The 27077-nt window shown below is 40.3% G+C and overlaps 1 protein-coding gene across 4 annotated transcripts in view; it reads right to left on the bottom strand.

Annotated features, from left to right (window-relative positions):
- vps54 (VPS54 subunit of GARP complex) overlaps positions 1-27077 on the bottom strand; it is a 74899-nt gene that overhangs the window by 40389 nt on the left and 7433 nt on the right. For all 4 annotated transcript variants that reach the window (XM_048536379.2, XM_048536377.2, XM_048536375.2 and 1 more), the window contains 11 exons: positions 25104-25272; positions 23512-23753; positions 20282-20369; positions 18325-18359; positions 16650-16790; positions 13370-13755; positions 10912-11035; positions 8377-8484; positions 3428-3483; positions 2362-2458; positions 1540-1883 (listed from right to left, as the gene is read on the bottom strand). In XM_048536379.2, the coding sequence (XP_048392336.1) occupies positions 1540-1883; positions 2362-2458; positions 3428-3483; positions 8377-8484; positions 10912-11035; positions 13370-13755; positions 16650-16790; positions 18325-18359; positions 20282-20369; positions 23512-23753; positions 25104-25242 (1760 nt within the window). In that variant the 5' untranslated portion in view covers positions 25243-25272. The remainder of the gene's footprint in view (positions 1-1539; positions 1884-2361; positions 2459-3427; positions 3484-8376; positions 8485-10911; positions 11036-13369; positions 13756-16649; positions 16791-18324; positions 18360-20281; positions 20370-23511; positions 23754-25103; positions 25273-27077) is intronic.

The following is a 27077-nucleotide window of genomic DNA, read 5'->3' on the forward strand; positions in this document are numbered from 1 at the left end:
ATTCAACAAGAGACTCACCACTACCTTCTCAAGGGCAACCAGGGACAGACAATAAATGCTGAACTATTCAGTGATGCCCAAATTCCACAAGTAAGCAGCAAAAATATGCTGGCTCCCTAAATCAAATCAATGCCTTATGGCCTCTATGGAGCAAACTCTGCTCTCCCTGCAGAATTACTATTATCATATAATATGGTAGCTCCTACTAGTTTCATCATTTTAAATCATTTTGGTTAAAAAAATGCATGACATCCATGAGGTAACATTTTAAGCAAGTTAAAATTCTTAAATATATTAAAATTGTCCTTTAGAACATGTATATCATTAAAGCAAAGGCATGATAAACAAGCAGGTATTGTAAAATGATAAACCAATAATACCGGTCACCACTAAGTAAGAAGAAAAGTTGGCCGGGCAGATTGTAACAATGGACTTATAATGTGTTCCTTCAATCTTGTTACTGCAAAGCTACAGTAATCCATGAACTCTTTTAACTAGATTACCTTTCCAATATAAAACAATCCTTTTCCTAACATATGCTCATATGTTCAGTCATATACAATCAAAAAGTGACATTATTTGCCAGGGTTTCAGACATTATTGGTCACATGTCTCCTTGCTGGAATTGACTGGTTGGCACAGCGAGCTCAAGAAGCCCTCCAGCCTATTCTCACACGCAGGGAAATACACAGACATTCCCCAAGCTGCTCAGCCTAGTGACGACATGCACTGGCCGTGGAAAAGATTAAACAAGTGGGATTTGTCACCTTTTGACTGTATTTTTAACAGTTAATATCTTGCAGTGTCAGAGGTTGAGCAGTGGAAGAATAAAACTTAATTATAAATGATACAACTCGAAGCAAAATACTGCAAATGCTTGGGACTTTGAAACAAATTCAGAAAAGGCTGGGGTGTGCCCTCAGCAAGTTTCTACAGGGCTCAAAATTAGGTTAACTTCTATAAATTAATATTGTCGCACTGTTGCCATTTAAAAACCATTTTTAATACAATAACAAATAGTTTAATTTGAATTGGAATATTTGTAGGGCTGGGGGATAACAGCTGGAGGTGGGGGGATTGGGGTGATTAATTGAACGGTATTTTCAAAGAGCCAGCACAACTATGATGGTTTGAATGGCCTCCTCCTGACCAGCAACATTTTGTAAGTTATACTGTTTAGATTTCCATACGTGGCATCTTAAAATACCAACTGCAGAAACTAAAGGGAGCGAAAGTTAACTGTGAGGGAGTTTACTTGTACATGGTATACAAACCCATACAGGTCAAAACCGAAAATGACACTACTCGCCATAACGGACCAGACAGTATAAATTCCGAGCAAAGCTGAACAACATCGCTTCATCGGAGGCCTCACTGATGATGTCATCTAGCATGGTAATGAAACATCTGAACAAGAACAAGCCAGCTCAGCAAGCAAGTCAACAAGCTCACCCACAACTCGAGTTACAAATCTTTGCTAAAACGTTAACTGAGTTAACTGTTGCAAGCACTAACTCTTTCAATGCAGTGGCAACTTACAAGATTTCCAGCCCTCCTGGTGTGGCCGAAGATGACATTTGCTCCTTACTGGAGGAGGAATCAGTGGCACACTCTGCTTCCGATGTAGAATCACTGCCACATGGGTCACTATTTTGATAAGTTGTCCTCTGCGATTCAATTTCTACTCCAGGTGAAGATAGTTCTCTTTCATTGTACGCATCACTAATAAACATGCCTTCATGAGTCAAATACGCCACTTCTGTATCCAGTGTGTGACCCAAAACAGGAGTCTTTTGACTGGATACAACTTCCAGTTCTTTGCTTTTTTCCTTGCTTTTATCCAACACCAGGAAGACAACATTACGAATGGTACTTACTGTTCCCTGCAGAAAGTTTTAAGAGACAAACGTACAAAAATTAACACACAAACAATTGCATTATGGATTCCTCCAAATTACTTAATTTGGATTAAAGTTAGTATAGAGCAGGTATTCATTTTTCACAGTTTGAAAATAAAGTTCCAAAACTGCCCTCAGATGATAAAAATATGTACTTGCAAAGGTTGCAAATTTAAAGTTTACTCAATTACTGTCATCTTCAACAATTGAGAACCACTGAAACGAAAATGTTTACTACTTAAGTAGTCTTCATCACATGTTCAGCCTTACCAAACTACATATTTAAACAACTAATTGCTCAAAATATGACAGGATTGGGTGGAAGAAAGATTGCAAAGTTTAGTGCCACGCTGTAAAGGAATAACCCCAGTAAGGTACTTCCCTTCCTCAGCTGTGCTGCCTAACATGACTTGCAAAGACAGCTTTGGAGTTTTGTAACATCCTAAATGTAGTCAAGACTTGCCTTAACCCGCTTCAGAAAGTTAATAAAACTTGTAAAGATGTTTTTCAGAAGGTCCAACCATTGAGGAAAATTTAGCATTCTCATCTGGTCAGCAAGCCTTAAAAAAGTAAATAGAAATAGATAAATTACTGGCTCTTCTATTTAAACACATTTGCACAGACACAGATTACATATTCATATGCAAATTAGGCCTAACAGCAGGCCATTCAGCCCCTTGAGCCTGCTCTAACATTCAACAGAATTATGGCTGATCTGATCATTTCACGAACTCCAATAACCTTTCACCTCCTTATCACCTCTGCCTGAAAACTATTCAAAGACCGGTTCCAACGTCTTTTGAAGAAAGTTCCAAAGACCCACCACTCAGTGAAAACAATTCTCCTCACCTCTGTCACCAATGCCTTATTTTGAAACAGTGAGCCCTAGTTTTAGATTTTCCCATGAGGAAACACCCTCTCCACATCTATCGTGTAAAGACCCCTCAATATTCTGTATATTTCAATTAAATCACCTTTTATGCTTCTAAACTTAATTGAAAACAGACACACCTGGGCAGTATATTTCGCTGCTTAGAACAGTTAGAATCAATAAGACAGCAAGGAGAAGCAGCGTGGTTTGGGTTAGTTTGTTGACTTTTAGAGCAGCAGCACCACCTTAGACAACAGAATATGGGGGGTACACACCTGGAGTACTTGCTTCCATTCTGGTGGTTACTATCGCTGACTGCAGAGTGCCAAGCAGAAACAAGCACTAGAGATGTTGTAATAGGGTGTTTACAAGTTACTACAACAGGATGAGCAGAGTTAAATAACATGTTGCTATTCCCATTTCCATTTAAACAGTTATACAAGCCTGTAATAAAAGTATTTGGTTAAGTTTATCATTATAAATTATGACTTGCAAACTGTGAAAGGGGTAGCTTTACTTTTTTTTTTAAAACAACTGCATCTACTTTCTAAAATGTTATCATGTAGATGGGAAATCATTTAAGCATTAATACATTTATTGTACATCTTTGCAAACTAGTGTTACAGTATTTTTACAAAGAAAATGCAAATAGACTCACTTCAGGACAACTTCTGTATCAATTTCTTCCATTTGCGCAATTGTTTCAATCACACACTGTAAAACGAATAGGAGAAAGTGTGAGGCAGAAAGCCAGTGTAGTCAAATATTTCCAAATGTAACTTTAGGACACGTCCAGTCATTGTAAGAAGTACCAACACAGATTAGGATGTGATTTCTCCAAGTTCTCATTCTGTTTTATAATACTTGCGTGTTTATTCTCATACTCTACTATCCAAGTCTAATTTTACAATAATTTTTTTGCTGTCTTTTCCCACTCTTCTGGCTTGCTACTAATTCTCTCAGAGCGGTATCCTTATCTTTCAATTTGATCCCATCCTTATCTTCCTCAGTTATTCACAGGTGGTTCATCCTTCTCACAATCCTTCTTCCTCAATGGAACAGATCTTTGTCAGGACTAATGAAATATCTCCTTAAGAGTCTGTCACAGCTTAACCACTGTCTCACCCTCTAAGTCATTTTTTTTGGTCCATTGTAACAAACTATGTCTATACACTTTGGCAACTGTCTTTATTTAAGTTTAAGACACTAATTTCAGATCCAGGTTTCTTAGCCTCAAACTGAATGCCAAATTCGATCATGTTTCAACCTGTCACTAGAGGATCCTTAACTAAATAAACAGAGGAGCAAGAGAGGCAGGAGTGGGGCAAGAGAGATCAAGAAATGGAAACCTTTACTCCAAAGGAAAATTAACTCTCAGGTTTGTACAGCAGAGATCATTATTAACTTTGAATGTGGCTTTTGCCATTTTCCTGACATCACACTGAGTTTAACATTACAGCCATTTAAATTTAAGGGTAAACAATCTCCATACAAACCTTATACTTGGAGAGAATGGAGATCCTGCCCATAATGTGTAGGTAGCCACAGAATTCTGTAAAACTACCTCTAGAGGGAGGCAACAGCCTAGTGATATAATTGTTAAGACTATTAATCCAGAAATTCAGCTCATGTTTTGGGGATCCGGGTTCAAATCCTGCCATAACAGATGGTGGAATTTAAATTCAATAAAGAATGTGGAAGTAAGGGTCTAATGATGACCATGAAACCATTGTCAATTGTCAGGAAAAAAGCATCTGGTTCACTAATGTCCTTTAGTAAAGAAAACTGCAATCCTTACCTGGTCTGGCCTACATTTGACTCCAGGCCCACAGCAATGTGGTGATTTTTAACTGTCCTATGGACAATTAGGCATGGGCAATAAATGCGGGCCTGTCCAGAGCCACCCACACCCCGTAAGTGAATTAAAAAGACACAGTGGCACAGTGCAGAGAATTCATTCAAACCACTCTGTTGTAGTATCTATCCTCAACAGAAGACGCTATAAATGATCTAGGCACCTCACTCACTTCAATAGAAAGCTATCATGCTGAATGATTTTAGCACAGCTAGGTTTTGGAATTGGTTTTTGGAAATGAAAAGCAAGTCTGAATGCTCAATAAAGAGCTCAGTTTACGGCTGCTTTTCAGGCCTAGCTTATTGCTGACACATAAATGTGCAGCAAAGGTGAAATATTCCGTAAAATTTTCAACAGAAATAAATGCAGATGCGTATATGGATTTATTTTGCAATTTCAAACAATGTTCCAAACAATGGATTCATCAACTAAACCTCCTTTTCATGGTCAAAGGTATGGGTCATATGTTATTCTAAATGAAAACAAAAGAAAAATATGAAATCAGATCGAGCTACATATTCCTGATGGATGAGAAAGAAAGATTGGATTGTTGCATGTCCAAATACGGTAACCTCTAAATGCCTCTACTGGTGAACCGGACAGATTTAACACAAAATAAAACATAAAATGCTGGGATTACTCAGCAGGTCAAGAAGAATCCTTGGAGATAGAGCAAAGAGTGAATATTTCAGCTCGATGACCATTCATAGGATCTGGATTTAACACTGGAAACAAAAATGTAGATATTTCTGGTGCCAGTGGAAAGCAACATTATGCGCTGGCTAAACCAAATATAAAATCCTAGATATATCCTGAAGCACCAAATCAATTTGACATGAATAAAACTTACAACTTGCATTTATATAGCACCATTAAGGTAGGAAAGAATCCCAAGACTTCACAGAGTTGAAGGAGTTAGAAATCACATTAGCTAAGCTGCTGATTGCTGCTCCTGCCTGAGAATGAGTTAGAAACAAAGTTAACAGTGATTACAATAAGAAGGACATCTTCAGTCCAAGCTCCACAGAATCCGAAGAATGTTTATAACTTGCCAATACGTGTTCACTCCTCACTGCACACACAGCTGTAAAGCAATTCAGCAGGATGCAAGATCAGCAGCTGCAGGTTGAGGTCAGAACCTGTTATCTTCTAAAGAGTACAAGCTCAAAATGCTGACAGTGTTCTGCCCACAAATACTTGTTTGTTGTTCCCTTCCCAACAGTTGTTCCCAGTTTCCTTCAAGAAATGGAACTAAGCCAGACGAAGTTAAGAATTTTGAATGTAGCTTATTTCTGTTCAAAATAAAACGACAAGAGAATAAGAAAAAAAGCCCATATGGCAATTAAACTGGACATCACAACAAGTGCCTGCAAAAAGAGATAGTAAGAACTACCGATGCTGCAATCAGTGATAACACAGTGTGGAGCTGGAGAAGCACAGCAGGCCAGGCAGCATCAGAGGAGCATGAGAGTTGACCCAAAATGTCAACTTACCTGCTCCTCTGATGCTGCTTGGCTGCTGTGCTCTGCCAGCTCCACACAGTGTTATCTTAATTTATAACCGCCTACAGAAAGCTGCTAGGGGAAGCAGAAGACACTTGCTTGCTGTGCAGCTACCTCAACACACATCCTGATAACTGGACAGTGAAGGGCTAGAGTACTGTGTGAATGGGCATGGTGTTGTGATCTCACCAGATGTTCACAAAGAACAGAACAAAATGGCATCGCCCATCATCTGATCTACTCATACTCACAATATTCAGAAAGAATAGACTTGAGTTGTTCATGTTGTAAACACTGAAAACTCAGAACAATTATGTATTTGCATTGTAGATTAATATTATGCTTAATTGAGTGTGTTAAACAGGCCAGCTCTAAGCACATGGCTTCATGCAGACAGAAGCAATCACAACATAAAACTAAATTGGAGGAGAAACTCAGCAGGTCTGGCAGCATCTGTGGAGACAGAAGCAGAGTTCAGTGACCCTTATTAAGAACTTCTGCAGGAATCACCGGACACAAAGCTTTAACCCTGTTTTCTCCTCCACAGATGCTGCCAGACCTGCTGAGTTTCTCCAGAAATTTCAGTTTTTGTTTCAAATTTCCAGCATCCACAGATCTTTGTTTTATTAGCAAGTAAAGCTGCCAGGATCTCAAAGTGTGTGGTCATGAGAGGGTATTTTACTACTTTCAGAGCACAAGATATCCATCAAATACATTTTAGGCTTCCCACCAGCTGCACATGACCCACACACTGGCAGTAAGTACACACGAAACTCAACCTGGTTTTAGAAGTCATGTTAGTGTGCAGAGATGAAGATATCAACCAGATTTAGGGAAAGACTTTGGAAATTTGAAGCAGAAAGGGACTTAGGAGTCCTAGTTCAGGATTCTTTTAAGGTTAACATGCTGGTTTAGTTGTCAGTCAGAAAGACAAACACAATGTTAGCATTCATTTCAAGGGGGCCAGAATACAGGAGCAGAGATGTACTACTGGAGCTTTATAAGGCTCTGGTCAGACAGCATTTGGAATACTGAGCGCAGTTTTGGGCCCGATATCAAATCAAGAACCATACTGGCATTTGAGAGGGTCCAGAGGAGGTTCACGAGAATGATCCCGAGGCTGAAGGGTTTGTATACAAGAAGCGGTTGAGGACTCTGAGTCTTTACTTAATGGCGTTTAGAAGGATGGAGGAGGGGAACCTGATTGAAACCTACAGAATATTGAGAGGCCTCGATGAAGTGAGCATAGAACTGTTTCTACTAGTAGAGGAGAGACTAGAACCCAGGAGCCTCAGAATGAAGGGACAACCCTTTAGAACTGAGATGAGAAGGAATTTCTTCAGCCAGAAGGTGGCAAATCTGAGGCACTCATTATTGCAAAATGCTATTGAGGCCAAGTCACTGAGTGTATTTAAGACAGAGATAGATAGATTATAGAGTCACAGAGATATATAGCATGGAAACAGATTCTTCAGTCCACCTCGTGCATACAGGCCAGATATCTGAAATAAGTCTAATCCAATTTGCCAGCATTTGACACACATCTCCCTAAATCCTTCCCATTCATATACCCATCCAGTTGCCTTTTAAATGTTGTAATTGTATCAGCCTCCAACACGTTCTCTGGCAGATCATTCTGCATGAAAAAGTTGCCGTTTAGGTACCCTTTTAAATCTTTCCCCTCTCACATTACACCTGTACCCCTCTAGTTTTGGACTCACCCACCCTGGAAAAAATACCTTGTCTATTCTCCCTATCCAAGCCCCTCATGATTTTATAAACCTCTATAAGGTCACCCCTTCGCCTCCTTCACTCCAGGGAAAATAGCCCCAGCCTATTCAGCCTCTCCCTATAGCTCAAATGCACCAAATGTGGCAACTTCCTTGTAAATCCCAGGTTCTTGATTAATAAAGGAATCAAAAGTTACAGGGGTAAGGCAGGAGAATGCGGCTGAGAAACATATCAGCTATGATTGAATGGTAGAGCAGACCCAATGGGCCAAATGGCCTATTTCTGCTCCTATATCTACGGTCTAATCATCATTTCCTACAAAATTGCTTTATTTAGTTTTGATTTTGAAGATCTGAAAATCAAGCTGCCCATTATGTTTTCTTACGGAAGAGTCTCCTTCAATGAATTGGATACACATCAATTAATGTAAAAATGATACATTCCACTAAAAGCCTGATCTAAAATACTACAAAACTAGAAATTCCACGATAGCATGATACTTCTGGAAATATAGCGTACCTGTTTAATTATGTTCTTTGCAGCTGCAGTCATCTCTTCATGATAGATGTCCAAAAAGTCTAGCTTCCTTTGTCTTAGTAACCCAAATACCAAAGACATCAACCGTTCCTTAAAGAGAGAATAAATATATTGACACAGCAACTTAACCTTTCCTTATTGTGAACAAACTGTTCCGGAAGGTTCTCAATCTAAATGCTACGCTCAGGCTAGTATATAAATTTACCCTAAATTTATTAGCAGCAAAGGTATTTAAATAATTATGGTGAAAGGAAGTATAGTGAAATGCTCAATATTTGCAATGTGACTGCATGAAAAGCCAGAATTTATACTTTGATGAAATTTGTAAAATCTCAAGTTGAAACTCATGTACAAAGAAAAGAAATTCTGAAACCATTCTATTCTGGTCATTGCTGACCTGTCCATCCTCCCTCCGCTCCCGGCATCAGCAAACGTGCAATCAGGTGTAAGAAGGCCCCAACATATGCTGCCTTATGGGATAATGCAAGTTTTAAAATCATGTAATTACAAAATTTCATTAGAAATAGCTTGTTTAGTGGCTTATTTGATAAATTATTAGACACAACCACCACCAGTCATACACTGTCAGTTAATGGAGTGAAATTGAGGAAAGCATCAGCTGCATTGTAAACAGAACACCTCACATTCCCTGTGTTTACTTCGGCTACTCACAGGTTAGGTAGACAGCAGGTTACACAACAAATAAAACCACCCACGTTCTATTGCTGACCATGTCTCTTAAATCGAACCTCAGGACAAACTCTATTTACTGCAACAACATTTTTCCTCATACGGCACATAGAATTGTTTTTAATCTCTGGTATCTTATTTTCAAATCCCAAAAATTACTCAATTTGAAAATCGTAATTGCCTGCCCATGATGAACATAAGTCTATAGCAGGGTCATAAAGCTTTCAAACTGTCCCCCTTCACATGAATGTTGATCATTAAATTATATCCTTGTTACTGTATCCATTTCTTGAAGTCAATGATTGTAACAAAATACAATGACATTTTTGACTATTTTCCAACATTTCTACCATGTATTTGTCAATGCTGCTCCAAATTACTATCTGTCGCAGCAATTCTATTAATCTCACAACATGCCTATTGGATTCCAACCCAGCAGGCTGAACCACTCATGTGGAAAAACCCTGAAACATAACTGAAGACTTAAAATATGACTGAACGTAGCATTCCCTTCTGATTGCAATTGAAAATGATCAATTGCTAATGACAATGCAGAGAAATTCAGGTAGCTGAATTTGTGATATCAGGGCCTGAATGAGGGAAGACTGCGAAAGCTGGTACTCAATGACCATCAAACCATTGTCGATCGTCAGGAAAATTCGTCTGGCTCACTAACTTCAGGAAAGGAAATTGGCCATCCTCACCTGGTCTGACCTACACTTAACTACAGACTCACAGCAATATGGTTAACGCAAATACCCTCTGAAACGGACTCACCAGCCACTCGGGTCAAGGGCAGCTAGGGACAGCAAATAAAATGCTGGGCAGCCACCGTGCCCATGTCCCCGAAGTGATGAATACAAAAACAAAATGAGAAGTGATCTCATTGAAACATATTGGCTTCTTAACAGACTTAACAGGGTAAATGTTGAGGATTTTTCCCTGCATGGGAGAATCTAGGCATGGTCTCAGAATTCAGGGGCACCAATTTAGAATGTGCAGGCTTTACTACTCTTAAGAGGGTTTGCATGCCTTTTGAACTCCTTACCACAGAACTGTGTTGGCAGAGTCCTTGTATATATTTATGGCTGAGATAAATAGATTTTTGATTAATAAGGGAAATCGAGGATGATGGGGAAAATGCAGGAAAGTGGGTGTGAGGAATATAATATCAACCATGATTCTATTGAATGGCACAGCAAGTTTGAGGGGCCAAACAATCTACTCCTGTTCCTATTTCTTATGGTTTTATGTGTATTTATCTCCTGTTTTTTGTGAAATAAGCTCAGCATTCAGTGGTATCTATTCAAGCACCCATTTTTACATCAGCTGCCTAATACAGTGGCACGGTAGCAGAGTGCTTAGCACTGCTGCCTCACAGCACTAGGGACTCAAGTTCAATTGCAGCCTTGGGTCAATGGCTGTGTGCACATTCTTCCCATGTCTGCATAGGTTTCCTTCCACAATTCAAAGATGTACGGGTTAGTTGAATTAGCCATGCTAAATGGCCCATAGTGTCCAGGCATGCATAGGCTAGGTGGATTAGCCATGGGAAATGTAGGGTTACGGGGACAGGGTAGGGGATTCGGTCTGGGCGTGTAGGTCTTCAGAGAGTGGCTGCAGACTTGATGGGCCGAAAGACCACTTTTCACACGTAGGGATTGTATGATTCTAAAGCTACTGAAATATTAATAATGCATCTCTCAGTGAATGCTGAATTTGCATATTCACAGACTAAAACTACACAGAATCTGTACATTTAGTTGTAAAATCAAACATTTAGTGCGACACTATTGTAATAAAATGAGAATAAGTACTTTCACATACCTCTTCTAACAACTGATCATCTTCCAAAGGCCTATTTAAGTCACTATGAGCATATGTAGAAAAATCTGCTATCATCATCTTATCTATAAGTCTTTCCAACTCACACAGTTGTGAACCAAGGTGCCTGCAAAATGGAATTGTAGAAATAGAAATGTCTGAAACAAACATACCTCAAACGCAAATAAATGCACTCAGTGATTATAAAGGAAACCTCACTGTATAACATTTTCAGTAATAATTCAATAACATATAACAGAAAACAATTTACTTTGTGATCAGTGTTTTAGAAAGGGTGTTTTGGCCATGTCCATTACAGTTACAAACTATTACTGGTGTAACAATATTTCTATTGAAAGCAGTATTTAGCATTTTACAATGGGCTATTATATTCAGTGGATATACAGAGTATTCAGATCAATAAACATGTACAGATTTAATACTCCCTCAGCAGATGTGAGGTAACTGTCACTGCATTGATGGAAATGAATGACTACTGGGAAGCTTCCATTATGAGGACCATTGGCAAAAATTGAGAAACTTTTGATAAACACGGGATTAAACAATTTATTAGAATTTCGGATTTGTTTTATTGGATGATCAACAAAATAATTATAAATGAAGCAGCCTCAATGATAACAAGCAAGGACCAATGCTTTCCAACTCTTTTCCTTAATTTTCAAATGTGGAACTGAAGGAAGGATATTAATATTTGATATTAATAATTGGCAACAATCTCTTGGAAATAAACACATCTATAGATCTGCACAATTCAAAAATAATCTATATGAAGTAGGATGTAAACAGCTTTTGAAAGGAAAATGTATTACTGTATGAAAGGTAAGTAAGTATTAACAGATTAGGAGGGGCAAGGAGACCTACTCGAAAGTTTTCAGAAACTGCACAACACAAAAAGACAAGATAATAAAATTTGAGGCTGGATGAACACAGCAGGCCAAGCAGCATCCCAGGGGCACAAAAGCTGACGTTTCGGGCCTAGACCCTTCATCAGAGACCCTCTCTGATGAAGGGTCTAGGCCCGAAACGTCAGCTTTTGTGCTCCTGGGATGCTGCTGGGCCTGCTGTGTTCATCCAGCCTCACATTTTATTATCTTGGATTCTCCAGCATCTGCAGTTCCCATTATCTCTCTCCAACACAAAAAGACAATTGGTCTCTTCCTGTGCCAAAACATCCTGAGTCAAGATACACAATGCAGTCTCTTTCTTACTTATAAACACCATTCATTCCAGATAAACTCTGCAAGGTGAAGTGCTGGCCTAATGATAATATCTCTAGATGAGTAAAACAGAAGTTAATGTCCCATATGCAGGTTCAAATCCCACAACACAACTGGTGTAACATAGATTCAATTAATGAAAGTGAAAACTGGTCTAAGTCATAGGGTCATAAAACATCTACTGTTTTCAAGTCACAAAAGCCTGTAATGGAAGGATAGCTGTTCTTACCTGGTGTACATATGAGTGTTATATAAAACAAAGAACTGTGGATGCTGGAAATCTGAAACAGAAACAAACTGTTGGAGAAACTTAGCAGGTCTGGCAGCATCTGTGGAGAGAAGGTTCTGATCAAGAGTCACTGGACACAAAACACTAACTTTGTTTTTCTCTCCACAGGTGTTGCTAGACCTGCTGAGTTTTTCCAGCACATTCTATTCTTGTTTGATGTTGATTTTTAACTGCCCTCTGAAATGGCCCAACAAACCACTCAGTTCAAAGGCAATTAGCGTTGGGCAACAAAAGTCAGCCAGGCCAGCAACATTTCCAGTCCATAAAAAGAACCCGGGGAAACCCAAAAGGGAAAAACAGTAAGAGATGATTGTCATATTCTGCGGACAGCTGCTCAGAACTCCCCTGAAGATATTATAGAACATACAACATTAGAGCACAGTACAGGCCCTTCGGCCCTGTATTGTTTCAACTCTCAATACTCAACAAGTAATTGCACCATTTATTGGTCATCTGTTGTATTCAGACACACAATCTAGGGAGCTGATTCCAAATTCCAGATCTATGGTGAGTTAATCTGAAATTAGGTTGCTACAGACATCCAAAGTGACCATCTGATAGAAAATAATGAAAACTGAAGTTACTCAGAGATCCTGAACTGATCATTATTCTGTTACAAAGTATGTACATGTATGAAAATAATCCGGTTCTTCTGTAATACTTCCAGTCAAAACAATCTCCCTCCAGTTTTTAAATCAAATTATTAGGAGACTTCTCCAGCCAGGCTGAATTTTTCTCGGGAAGAAGTCTCAAACTTGGACTGTTTATCAGCCTCTCTCATTGAAATGCTAATAGCCTTGCTTTGCATTCTCAACATTTGCCTTCTTTAAATCAGAATTTCTGTTTGCAGATTTTCACTTCCAAACATCAAAGAACCAAATACAGAGAAAATATCGGCAAGTTAATGAAAAGTGAACTGCGTACCATTGCTTACCTGAAACTATGAATCCCCTGAAGCTCCTGTTGTAGCACCTCCTGTGTTGTTGCAATGAGGTCCAGTGCCCCAACAAACTCCGAGGTTGACAATAATAATTGTACTGTAGGCTGCGTTTGGTGAACAGTGGCCATTAGCTTTAGTTTATTGTACATTTTTACGCAGTTATTTCTAGTCACAGCAAGTCTCAAAATTTGCAAAGATCCTTCACACATTACTTTGTCAATCTGGGCAATTTTATCACGAAGCATTTTTACGGCTTGAGAGGTTTTGGTGAGGTAGTCCTGCAGTTCATGTTGAGAAGTCATGGCATGAAAAAAGGCATCAGAACGGAGAGAAATCTGGTGAGCTATGTTCACTTCCACAACGTCCAAATAATGTGTTAGCTGCAAAATAAAATCCATTAGGAACTTAAATCGCAAAATTTTACAATGTGGATGTGACCATTACTTTAGTCACAATTGTGTTCAACAACTCTATGCACTGCCACACTCTGCTACAAATGTTTATTTTGAACTATCTATCCAGTTTATAGATCCTCCTTCGATTTCTGATTCTATCTAGAACTGTCAATGGTTCTCCTTCCTCATTATCACCCTCCATTTTTGTCATTTTGGTCCAACTCAAATCTATTCAGGAGTACAGATTCCACACCTGCTAAGCAGACCAGCTAGTATACAGTCTTCGACGCACAAATACATGGAAATAACTGTGGGATGCCCATTGAAAGATTTACAAATATACACTCTTTGTAATGGGTAACCAAAGAGGTGAAATAAAACAAGTATCTCCTAGATACTGGACATCTTCCACTACACATCATAGGCAAGGTGACAAGTTCTGCTGAAAAAGGACATCCTCCAAATTTAAGCCAAAGTCCTTATTTCAAAGATGCATATAAACCGACATTTTCCTCGCTACCATCTGTTCTGAGGAAGAGTCACCCGACTCGAAACATTAACTCAACTCTCTTCACAAATGCTTTCAGAGCTGCTGAGCTTTTCCAGCAACTTTTGTTTAGTCCTTTATTTCAAAGAGGTGGGTCAGCACGATCTAAGAAAGCATAGAGAGAAACAAAACCAGAGTTTCTTGAATTTCTAGAGTGTATATTGATCTCGAGAGAAGTACCATAAATTGGTCTTGCACCACAGCTAATCAAATTACAAGCATCACTGGCAACAGAAATAAGTGCAAAGTCATTTTTGAATACCTACTAAATCCACTGGATGGACTTGTTGCAAGTCCACTAGCACAATGACTTATAAAAATAACCAAATAATTCCTCAAATATCTAATAGAATATACATTTTGGGAGGGCTGAATCCTTAATGACAGGCAAAGACAAACACTTGCCTGCACTCTGAGTTTAAACTATGCAATTGAAGTTCATTAAACGTAACGCAAAAACTGAAGTAGATGACATCATTTAAACCTCCTCTACCTACAAACAGCATACTCATTCCAGTATAATGAAAACAGAACACTGAAAATACCTGCATGGCATCCAGCTATGCCTGCCTCTTTGTAGGTTATGTGAACAGTCCCTCTTCCGCACCTACACAGGCCCCAAACCCCACCTCTTCCTCCGGTACATTGATGACTGTATCGGCGCCGCCTCTTGCTCCCAAGAGGAGCTCAAACAGTTCATCCACTTCACCAACACCTTCCACCCCAACCTTCAGTTCACCTGGGCCATCACCAGCACATCCCTCACCTTCCTGGACCTCTCAGTCTCCATCTCAGGCAACCAGCTTGTAACTGATGTCCATTTCAAGCCCACTGACTCCCACAGCTACCTAGAATACACCGACTCCCACCCACCCTCCTGCAAAAATTCCATCCCCTATTCCCAATTCCTCCGCCTCCGCCGCATCTGCTCCCACGATGAGGCATTCCACTCCCGCACATCCCAGATGTCCAAGTTCTTCAAGGACCGCAACTTTCCCCCCCCAGTGGTCGAGAACGCCCTTGACCGCGTCTCCCGCATTTCCCGCAACACATCCCTCACACCCCGCCCCCGCCACAACCGCCCAAAGAGGATCCCCCTCGTTCTCACACACCACCCCACCAACCTCCGGATACAACGCATCATCCTCCGACACTTCCGCCATCTACAATCCGACCCCACCACCCAAGACATTTTTCCATCCCCACCCCTGTCTGCTTTCCGGAGAGACCACTCTCTCCGTGACTTCCTTGTTCGCTCCACACTGCCTTCCAACCCCACCACACCCGGCACCTTCCCCTGCAACCGCAGGAAATACTACACTTGCCCCCACACCTCCTCCCTCACCCCTATTCCAGGCCCCAAGATGACATTCCATATTAAGCAGAGGTTCACCTGCACATCTGCCAATGTGGTATACTGCATCCACTGTACCCGGTGTGGCTTCCTCTACATTGGGGAAACCAAGCGGAGGCTTGGGGACCGCTTTGCAGAACACCTCCGCTCGGTTTGCAACAAACAACTGCACCTCCCAGTCGCAAACCATTTCCACTCCCCCTCCCATTCTTTAGATGACATGTCCATCATGGGCCTCCTGCACTGCCACAATGATGCCACCCGAAGCTTGCAGGAACAGCAACTCATATTCCGCTTGGGAACCCTGCAGCCCAATGGTATCAATGTGGACTTCACCAGCTTCAAAATCTCCCCTTCCCCCACCGCATCCCAAAACCAGCCCAGTTCGTCCCCTCCTCCCACTGCACCACACAACCAGCCCAGCTCTTCCCCTCCACCCACTGCATCCCAAAACCAGTCCAACCTGTCTCTGCCTCCCTAACCTGTTCTTCCTCTCACCCATCCCTTGCTCCCACCCCAAGCCGCACCTCCATCTCCTACCTACTAACCTCATCCCACCTCCTTGACCTGTCCGTCTTCCCTGGACTGACCTATCCCCTCCCTACCTCCCCACCTATACTCTCTCCACCTATCTTCTTTTCTCTCCATCTTTGGTCCGCCTCCCCCTCTCTTCCTATTTATTCCAGAACCCTCAGCCCATCCCCCTCTCTGATGAAGGGTCTAGGCCCGAAACATCTGCTTTTGTGCTCCTGAGATGCTGCTGGGCCTGCTGTGTTCATCCAGCCTCACATTTTATTATACTGAAAATACTCAGCTGTACAGACAGAATCTGTGGAGACAGAAACAGAGATGATGTTAAGTCTGTGACTATTTAACTTGAATGATTGGGCAAGGTGGAATCACTCTTGATTCTTACTGATGCAAATTTCCACATCTGAAGTAAAACAGGGCAATAGCACAGGAGAACCTCTCAGATACCTTTTCTTGCAATAATCTTGATGATGCTCCATCTCGAGCCCCCTTTCCACTGGCTCCATGTTGGCCACTGAAATGTGACCAGGGCAAAACAGTAGAAAACGTTAATGGATCTTCCAGAGCAAAGTCAGACTTCAAAAATATCTGTAGAGTGAGATGTAAAAGAAATAAATAAATTATTCTCAAAATCTTTTAACCCAATAGTTCAGATTCTGTTTAAATATCAAATAAGACAGCTAGGAGGAGTCCACAGCCAAAAGTGAAATAACTATCAGGTGACACTATATCGAAATACAATTTATCTTTTTGAATTTAAAAATATCTTTTCTCCCCCTCTCCAGACACATAACTTGCTTCTTAACAAAGCCTTCTCAATGCTGACTATTTGGTGAGTAGTTGCTCTATCAAATCACTGGAAAACAGTCATTTGGCAATACAGAATTTCAGTTTCAGCTGAATAAAAGTTATTTGTCAAAGCTTTTCATTTTCCAAGCCTCAATCTTGCATTAGCAAGAAATTCTATAATATACAGAAGACAATATTCATGCCATACAAGAGAACAGTGGTGATTAGTTTTTAAGTGGCACTGTGGCTCATTGGTTAGCACTGCTGACTTTCAGTGCCAGGGGCCCAGGTTCAATTCCACCTTTAGGCAACTGTCTTTGCGGAGTTTGCATATCCTTCACATGGGTTTCCTCTGGATGCTCCAACTTTCTCCTACAGTCCAGAGATGTGCAGGCTACATGGATTGGCCATGCGAAATGCTGAGTTACAGAGATAGCATGGGGGGGTGATCTGCTCTTTTGGGGGGTTGGTGTGAACGTGATGGGCCAAATGGCCTGTTTCTGCACTGCAGGAATTCTATGATATCTATGAAGTGACCTCTGGTTGCCATGGAGAATGCACCAGTTAGATGATGACTGACAGCAACATTCCCTCTAAGCGATAGTAAGAACTGCAGATGCTGGAGTCAGAGATAACACAGTGTGGAGCTGGAGGAACACAGTAGGCCAGGCAGCATCAGAGGAGTAGGAAAGTTGATGTTTTGGGTCAGGACCCATCCTCAGAAAATTTTGTGACCCAAAACAGCAACCTTCCTACCCTTCTGATGCTGCCTGGACTGTGTGTTCCTCCAGCTCCACACTGTGCATGCCCTCCAAGCTGTGCATATGCACAGCTGCTCCAAGGCACTATTCATGGTGAATGGTATGCCAATCATGGCATTGGCTTTGGTTCTGGAACTTGCTGCTGGACAGAAGCCTCAGAGGCCCATGTAGCCAGAAATAAAACTAAAACAAACACTGATTGACAGTTAACTGCCAATATTTGATTACAATTCTAAAACTGGCAGATTAACTCTAATTAGTTAAGACTTTGCCCTATGAAATAAGCCACAGAATGGATGTCATCTACTTTGTTGAGTTCAAACAGGTACAGTGTGTGTACGTGTTCTTTCCATCTGCAAAGAAATGTAGCTTCCAGTTCAGATAATAGCGTCACACTACAAATTCAACCATCCAGTCAGCATACTCAAACAAAGTGCTAGTAATTAATTCACACTTGATTCAATGCCAAAGGGAGCATTAAGATGACATGATTGTACTTATGAAACGTATTAGTCATGTTCGCTTGCACATATTAGAGAAACAAGAAAAGGAGAACCTGGATATTGTGTTACCTTAGGTACTTGATCCAAATCTGTTCTTGATCTGTCTGCAATGACATGAATCAATTCAATTAAAATCAAAGTATATTATGCAGCTGAATAATCACAAAAATGAAAATACTAATTGCATTGGAAACAATATTCAAAGAATTCAGATATTTAGTACGTGTCCTTACGTCACTCAATACTGTGACATTGATTTGCTGATAATACGCATTCACACCAAAGGTAGAATGAGATTCCCCACAGTAACAAAACATATACTGGGGGTTAACACAAGTGCCCGGAGTAATACCGCTGTGTTACATAGTAAGAATCTGTCATCACTCATCAGTTTCTGCAGCTTTCTGAACTACTACCTGAATGAATGCTTGACCCTAGACCTACCAATATCCTATTGAGCCAAACTGTATTGACCTTCTGGGAGAGGTCAATAAACAAGACTGTGACTTGTTTGAGAAATAAGGAAGTGAAAATTCTTTATTTAGTGTTTAAATGTGCAACTTGCTACCATGGAAAATAGTTTGGCAATACCGTGGGTCATTTTAAGAGGAAACTAGATGAGTACATGAGTGAAAAGGAAATGAAAGATAGGCTGAAAAGCTGAGAAGCGGATGGAAAGGAAGGAGATTCGTATGGAGTACAAACACCAGCAAGGTTCTTGGGCCAAATGGCCTGTTTCTATGTTGTAGACCCAAAACAATTCAGTGTAATTTGAACAACCAATCATCTAATGACAGAAGAAGATTTACAAAAGTTTAAACTATTTAAACTCAGAAGCAGATCAAGGTAAAGGGAACAGTAGAGTGAAGTCAGATTAAAGGAAAACTTATCTAATATCCAGATCTTAAGGGACCAACAACTCTAGAGAACAAGAAATAATATGAAAGCAGTAGTAAATGAAGTTAAACTTCAGGCACACAGAAGGAAGAACATGTCTAAGCAGTTAAAACAAAACAAAAAGAAAACAAGAAAGTACTTTAAAAAGCACAGAACAGGCCCTTCAGCCCACAATGTTGTGCCGACCATTGATCCTCATGTATGCACCCTCAAATTTCTGTGACCATATACATGTCCAGCAGTCTCTTAAATGACCCCAATGACCTTGCTTCCACAACTGCTGCTGGCAACGCATTCCATGCTCTCACAACTCTCTGCGTAAAGAACCTGCCTCTGACATCCCCTCTATACTTTCCACCAACCAGCTTAAAACTATGACCCCTCGTGCTAGCCATTTCTGCCCTGGGAAATAGTCTCTGGCTATCAACTCTATCTATGCCTCTCATTATCTTGTATACCTCAATTAGGTCCCCTCTCCTCCTCCTTTTCTCCAGTGAAAAAAGTCCGAGCTCAGTCAACCTCTCTTCATAAGATAAGCCCTCCAGTCCAGGCAGCATCCTGGTAAACCTCCTCTGAACCCTCTCCAAAGCATCCACATCTTTCCTATAATAGGGCGCCCAGAACTATGAAGGAGTTATCAGGTTTAGTAGAAGAAATACAATAATTGGAAGGGGTAGGAAATTAAACATTAATTCACAACTAACAGATCAAATAGTAACTGGAACAGCATGAAACTCATACAGAAAAATATGAAAATGGCACACCAGTTGAAAGGATTTGATCCGCACCGCTGTTTCATTAAAACCTGGCTAGTCCCAAAAGGTGTAGCACAGGCAGTCGTCCAAGAATTAAAGATTAGCCTGTGTTAGAAATGAACACTTCCTCAGATTATGATTGAACTTGCCGTATTCAAAAATTGGCTATTTCAAATAATTTGAACACAATCAGCACACCACGGGGATGCTTCACATTATTTCTAACAATAGTAAAGACATAAAATATTCAACTATGTCTCACTTTTCTGCAGCTGAATTCTTGCTTGCAGAAACAGCAAGTTCATAGCCATGAAAAGCAAATGTACTGACATTTTCAACTATTTGACAAAAGACTTCATTAGACAAGTTCTTACCGTGGCTGTGCACAACAGGTACAAGTGTTTGGTTTAGTCCATCCTTCAGTGGGCAGATTTTCTTGCACTTCTCATGAATCTTTTGTCGCTAGAAATAAGAACCACATTAAATGAGATTAAACAGTTCCACAAAATAATGCTCAAAACTTAAATTCTTGTTAAGGTAAATATTACAGACAGTATTGTGAAAATTAAATTTTGTTTCTGGTTCCAGAATTGAATTGTTTGAGAAAATCACGGAATTCAATTCTGTCATACAAGCTGTTTTCATTAATATTCTGCAAGCTTTTTTTCAAAAACATTGCTTTCTCGAAAGAATATTCAAGTGGGTGTGTGCCTACGATATCTAGTGGATAATTGCTTGGTAGCACAAATTTCAGTATTGCTGAAAAACAATATTTTGTTTAACCTTTTTTGAATCAGAATTCCTAAAGTGTCAAAACAGGCCATTCAGTATGCCGAGTCTGCACCGGTCCTCTGAATAGCATCCCACCCAGACCCAACCCCCACAGTCTATCCCCGTTACCACACATTTACCATGACTAATTCACTTAGACTGCACATCCCTGGACACTGTGAGGCAAGTTAGCATGGCCAATCCACCCTAACCTGCACACCTTCGGGCTGTGGGAGGAAACCTGGCAGATACCCATGCAGATATGGGAGAATGTGCAAACCTTACACAGACAGTCAATGAGGGTAGAATCAAACCCCAGGGTCCCTAGTACTGTGAGGCAGCAGTGCTAACCATTGAGCCATTGTGCCACCCTTTTGGTTGGACATCAACCTGTTTCGACATTTTCAGAGAAACACAGAGATTTACAGCACAAAAAGTGCCTTTCAGCTCACTGCATCCATGCTGGTCAAAAACAACCACCTAACTATTCTAATCGATTTTCCAATACTTGGGCTGTAGCCTTGTATGCCTTGGCATTGCAAGTGCTCATCTAAATACTTTTTCAATGTTATGAGGGTTTCTGCCTTGACCACCCTTACAGACAGTCAGTCCTTGATTCTCACCACCCTCTGGGCGTCCTCACATCTCCTCTAAACCTCCTGCCTTAAATTCATGCACCGGCCGCCCACCCCCACCCCCACCCCCACCCTGGTCTTTAATACTTCCAAAGGGGGAAAAGTTTACTCCTGTCTATCTTATCATGCCCCTAATTTTACACATCTTAATCATTTCCCTCCTCAATCTCCTCTGCCCCAAGGAAAACAATCCCAGTCTGTCCAATCTCTCTTCATAAATGAAAATGTCCAGCTCAGGCAATATTCTGGTAAATCTCCTCCACACCCTCTCTGTTGCAGTCACACCCCTCCTATAATGTGGATTCCCGAACTGCACACAATACTCTATATTTGATCTAACCAACGTTTCATATAGCTCCAGCATGACCTCCCTACCCTTAAATTTTACACCTTAACTAATAAAGGCCGGTATCCTATATGCCTTCTTAACTACTTTATTCATCTGCCTTGATACCTTAAGAGACTGGTATACATACGCGTAAGGCCCCTCTGATCCTCAGAGCTACCCAGGGTTGCACCACACATCATGAATCCCCTTGCCTTGCTTGTTGTGCACAAGGGCATTACCCCACACTTACCTGGATTGAATTTCATTTGCCACTGATCAGACCACCTGACCAGCCAGCACATATCTTCTTGCAGTCAACGGCTATTCTTCTCACTATTTAATCATCCCACTAATTTTTGTATCATCTGCAATCTTACTGATCAACCCTCCCACGTTCAGGTCTAAATCCTTGAGTTAAAGAATGAACAGCAAGGGCTCCAACTGGACACAGACTTCCACACAGAAAAACACCTCTCAACCATCAACCTCTGCTTCCTGCTATTCAGCCAACTGTGGATCCAATTTGTCTCATTTCCCAGGATCAAATGGGCTCTTATCTTCACCACCTGTCTTCCAGGAGGGGTCTTATCTAAAGTGTTGTTGAAGTCCAAGTAGACTACACCAAAAGTGCTGCCTTCATCTACACACCTGGTTTAGCCCTTAAAAATTCAATCAATTTGACATAACCTCCCCTTAATAAAACCATGTTGACTGTTCTTGATTAATCCCTGCCTCTCCAAAAGCAAATTAATTCTGTCCCTCAGAAGTGATTCCAATAGTTAACCCAGTGCTGAGGTGAGACTAACACACCCGTGTGACAGGTGGGACTTGAAGCTGGGGTGCATTCTGGACCACAAGAGCCTTTTGTCTTGCATTCATCAGCGCAACATGCAAACAAAAACACTGTAAAGATGAACCAACATTTCACACTATATTATAGCACAGTGATGACTGGCTGGCAAAGGGATTCTGGTAACATAGGTGTTGCATGGAAAATGCAGTAGTTAGATGATTACTTACAATTAGCTGCCATGCTTTGTTTGAAACGAGACAGATTGACTCTGATTGAGAAAAGAGCCACTGAATGGCTGTCACCTGCAGTGCTGAGGTGCAACATGGCACAAAGTACATTTTCTTTCAGTCTACAGAGAAGATGTGACTTTCTATCTACTGCACAGGCCTCAGAGGTCCATGCATGGCAGAACTTCCGGAGAGAAGCTAATACAACCATACGCATGCCGATGTCAATCAGCATGCGCAGAAACTTGGACCACGCAGCTTAAGGAGGAATGCTGGCTCTGTGTATTAACATATGCAGCTTCTGGCATGTGCAATTGTGCCATACTGTCAGCCCCACTGATAATCTTAAATTGGTTGTCAGTGTTATTCTTAGCACACCCTAGATTATTCTGCAAATTTTGTCCAATTGCACAGTCATACCTAATGCTTGATAGTGTGTTTGTAAGCATGGGCTACTTGGGTATGGGTCAGTACCAGCCTGTTGTGAATAGGTAAAAGGATATGCTATTTGCTACAATCTGCCAGTTTTTGAGAACATGTGGCTTACATGACATTGAAATTAGTTTGTGAGATATGCAAATGCCTTCTTGGCTTGATGGTTACAACCTGTCAATAGCAAACTGGTACATACTCCATGGCATTGCCTCAACCAATCAAAATCAACCTTGCCAATCTTGCACTCTCCTCTCATACAATACAAAATGTTTTCTCTGTACATTGATATTTCTTATGAATTTCCCTGATGAATGCAAAGCACATAACTGCAACAAAATGTGTCTTTTTCAGCAGTACTCAAGATGCAAGTGTTGCATAAAGCTGAAATAAGATTCTGTCTTCTATTAATCCTTACCAAAGTCATATCTTTTAGATAGGGTGCAAAGTGTTCCTTGGTGATTGGTGGGAGGTAGAAGGAAGGCATAACTTCGGTCTCCACAAAATCTAGTCCCCATGTTTTTGTGAAGAAATCAGATTCCCTTTTGGACAGTCTTGGATCATTCAGTGCTGCTGGTAGGTTCACTTTGGAATGATACACAGTCCACCGATGCTGATCTGCCACAACTGATGGGCTGTCACATAAGCTGCTAGAATCACCTGAAAAGAGAGAATATATTACTAACATTATAGCAAATTAAGAACTTGGATAATATTATAGAAAGCCATTGTCAGAGAATGAAACCATCACTGCACTCTAACAAGAAAATTGCATGCTTCAAAATACTTTTTCTCCCTGCATGGTAGCATTCACTAGTTAGGTAGACAGTCTGGCTTATGGCCAGATATTAAGAAAGACTAAAATGGACAGGAAAATGAGAGGAGAGGAATGAATTCACATTACTTCATCGGAAATTAGTGATTTTTATTAGTGACAGATTCTTACAAATTTGGAAACTAATGAGCTATAATTCATAAACTATGCATATTGTTATTAAACTAAAACAATGACTTAGCAACAATCAAAATATTTGCATTTGTGCAGAAAATGTTAACGTCAGGCATCATTCATATAATGGATTGAAAATTGCTCCAAATTTAATTGAAGTAGGGAATACCATCGTTTCAAACATGATCTGATCAGATCTCTCACTCAGACTGGTTCTTGAAGTAGCAAGTCAATCACACATTTAAGACTGCTATCAAAGAAACGAGTTGTACATCTAAATTCTCTGAATCCTCAAGGTTTCTGTCTTGCAGAGTTTGAGGAACATTGTTTTTCCTCCATATAAGTTCATGTAAACTACACAGAGTAAGCTTACTAAATATTCATGACAGAACTGAATTTTTAAAGTGTGTACATATTGTACTAGAAGAACACACCAATAGAAATGATTTGCTGATTTAGCTCATTGTGCCTATGCTGATTTAAACCAACAACACAGCCTGGTAGCTTCATCCTGATCCTTTGCCAGCTGCCTGAAAGAGATTTCTTCTTAGCGAGTTTTGAGAAGATTTGTAGCTCAGGTTGAGTTTCTGGATGTGAGTTTGCTCGCTCGGCTGGAAGATTATTTTTCAGACGTTTCGTCAACATTCTACGTAACATCATCAGTGAGCCTCCGATGAAGCTTCATCGGAGGCTCACTGATGATGTTATCTAGAATGGTGACGAAACGTCTGAAAACTAACCTTCCAGCTCAGCGAGCAAACTCACATCCAGATTTCTTCTTATTCTAATTCCCCTACTCGATTCTCATGTCCTTTTACAAACCTCTGTGAAAAATACAGGTTTATGTTGGAGTACCCCAAATTTTCCATATGATTCAAAGTGTGCTTTCAGGACATAGCAGACACTACAGAATGCAAAGGGAATCGTAAGATTTTTTTAAAAAATGAAATGATAGGGTGTGCATGTTGCCAGAAAGGCCAGCTTTTGTTGACTATCCCCAATTGCCCTGGGGTAGTGGTGATGGTAATCTGCCTTCTTGAACTACTGCAGTCTTGGGTTACCTGTTGGTTCCTTGGGACAGACATCTGGTAATGATCGAACAGTTTTAAAAGATTTTTTAGAAGGATCCATTTCCTTTTTGAATTTTCCATCACTGCTGCTTGGTTGGAGCACTGGTGGAGAACTATGGCTGGAAGCCATTGCACTACGGCATTGCAAGAAGGTGCCTAGCTGTAGACAGAAAAGAAAAATAACTTAATTAAAAATAACAAACTTATTTTGAATTTAGAGTTTCTCTTGATAGCAATTCTCCTGATAAACACAGTAGATAGGAGCTGGAGTAGGCCATTTGACTCAAGCCTCCTCCACTCTTCATTATGATCATGGCTGATCACTGAGCTCAACGCCATAATCCTGCCCTCCATCCCATTTTGCTCGATCACCTTAGCCACAAGTGCTAAATCTGCCTCCTTCTCAAGTGGACTCAACCATTTTCTACAGTAGTAGGCTAACCACACTCTGGGTGAAGACATCCAAAGTGAAAACCTTTGCTGAGTGTGAGAATCTTATTTTTCCTTTCATTTTCATCAAATGACATGAAATAGTATTTATTTTGATCACGTTTAAACAGAGGAAGTCAGTGAAGCACAACTGAAAAGGCCCTTACACTCCTCTTGTGAAGATGACAGCAGTTTCAATCATATTGCAAACTTCAAAAACGTGAATCATGTTTTCAAAATATTGATAGGTTTCAATCATTTGGTTCATCACACCAGCTGTACAAATGGGCAGTTTTAAGTGAGGTGTTCATTGACTTCAACTCTAGAAATAATTGAATACAGACATTTTAAATGGAGGAAAGTACCACGATTTCTGAAATAAGAAAGAATGATCTCCCTGTATGATATTTGGATTGAACCACAGAAAATTTACAACATTTACAACACATAGGAAGATATTTGCAGGGCAGATGATAAAACCAACCAACGACAAGACTGGATTAGCAAATCCAACCAATGACCAGTCTTGAAGTGCATCTGAAGTTTTTTTGTTGCACACTTCTTTAAAACTAAATATGTAACTGCAATCAGACCACGATTCTTTGACAATAATGATTGACTGTACATTCCTCTGCATCCATCACATGACGTACAAACAAGGAGAAAGAGTAAGTCATTCAGCCCCAAGTCTGCTCCGCCATTTGATGAAATCATAACTAATCTGAATGTAATGTGGTCAGAAATCACAACACCAGGCTGTAGTGTAACAAAGTTTATTTGGAAACACAAGCTTTTGGAGTCTTACTCCTTCTTCAGGTGTTAATGTAACCTGAAATCTGAATTTCCATCTAGCTCTGGCACTTTTTACACCCTTGCTTCACAAGAAACCATCTACCTTCGCCTTAGTAATATTCAATGCTTTCTACCAGCTTTTTAGGAAAAGAGTTCCAAAAACATATGATGCTTAAGGGAGAAAAAGCTTCTGATCTCTGTCTTAAATGGATTATGGGTTTGAAGTGCTCAGCATCTCTCCAAAAGAAGCTGCCTTGTTTGGTTTAGCAAAAGCAGAAACTCAATCAAACTCAATGTAGCACTGACATAAAAGGATAATAGGAAACAAACACTAGTTTTGGGTTTCAGACAGTTTAGATACATGCTACAATCAGGCAACCTAAGCTATAATTGTAGCCTCATTTCATTGCTGGATCTATACTCCTTCACAACAGGAAAAGTGCCAATAGATATTTAATGAGAATGTGGAACATACAAATTTACAAAATCATAAATTGACCAAAATGCAAATCATTTCGTTTTAACATCTGCTAGTTTTTGCATTTTATTTGTATATATATATATTGATAAAATTAACAGAAAGAATTTAGAGATAGTAGGAACCGCAGATGCTGGAGAATCTGAGATAACAAGATTCTGAGACATCACCTTGTTATCTCAGAAAGAATTTAGTTTCACTTTATTACTTCACATTTACGGCAAACCAACAAGCTATTTCACCCAAATAGTGTTTATGCTCCATAT

Source organism: Stegostoma tigrinum, chromosome 9, assembly GCF_030684315.1.
Source record: "Stegostoma tigrinum isolate sSteTig4 chromosome 9, sSteTig4.hap1, whole genome shotgun sequence".
NCBI lineage: Eukaryota > Metazoa > Chordata > Chondrichthyes > Orectolobiformes > Stegostomatidae > Stegostoma > Stegostoma tigrinum.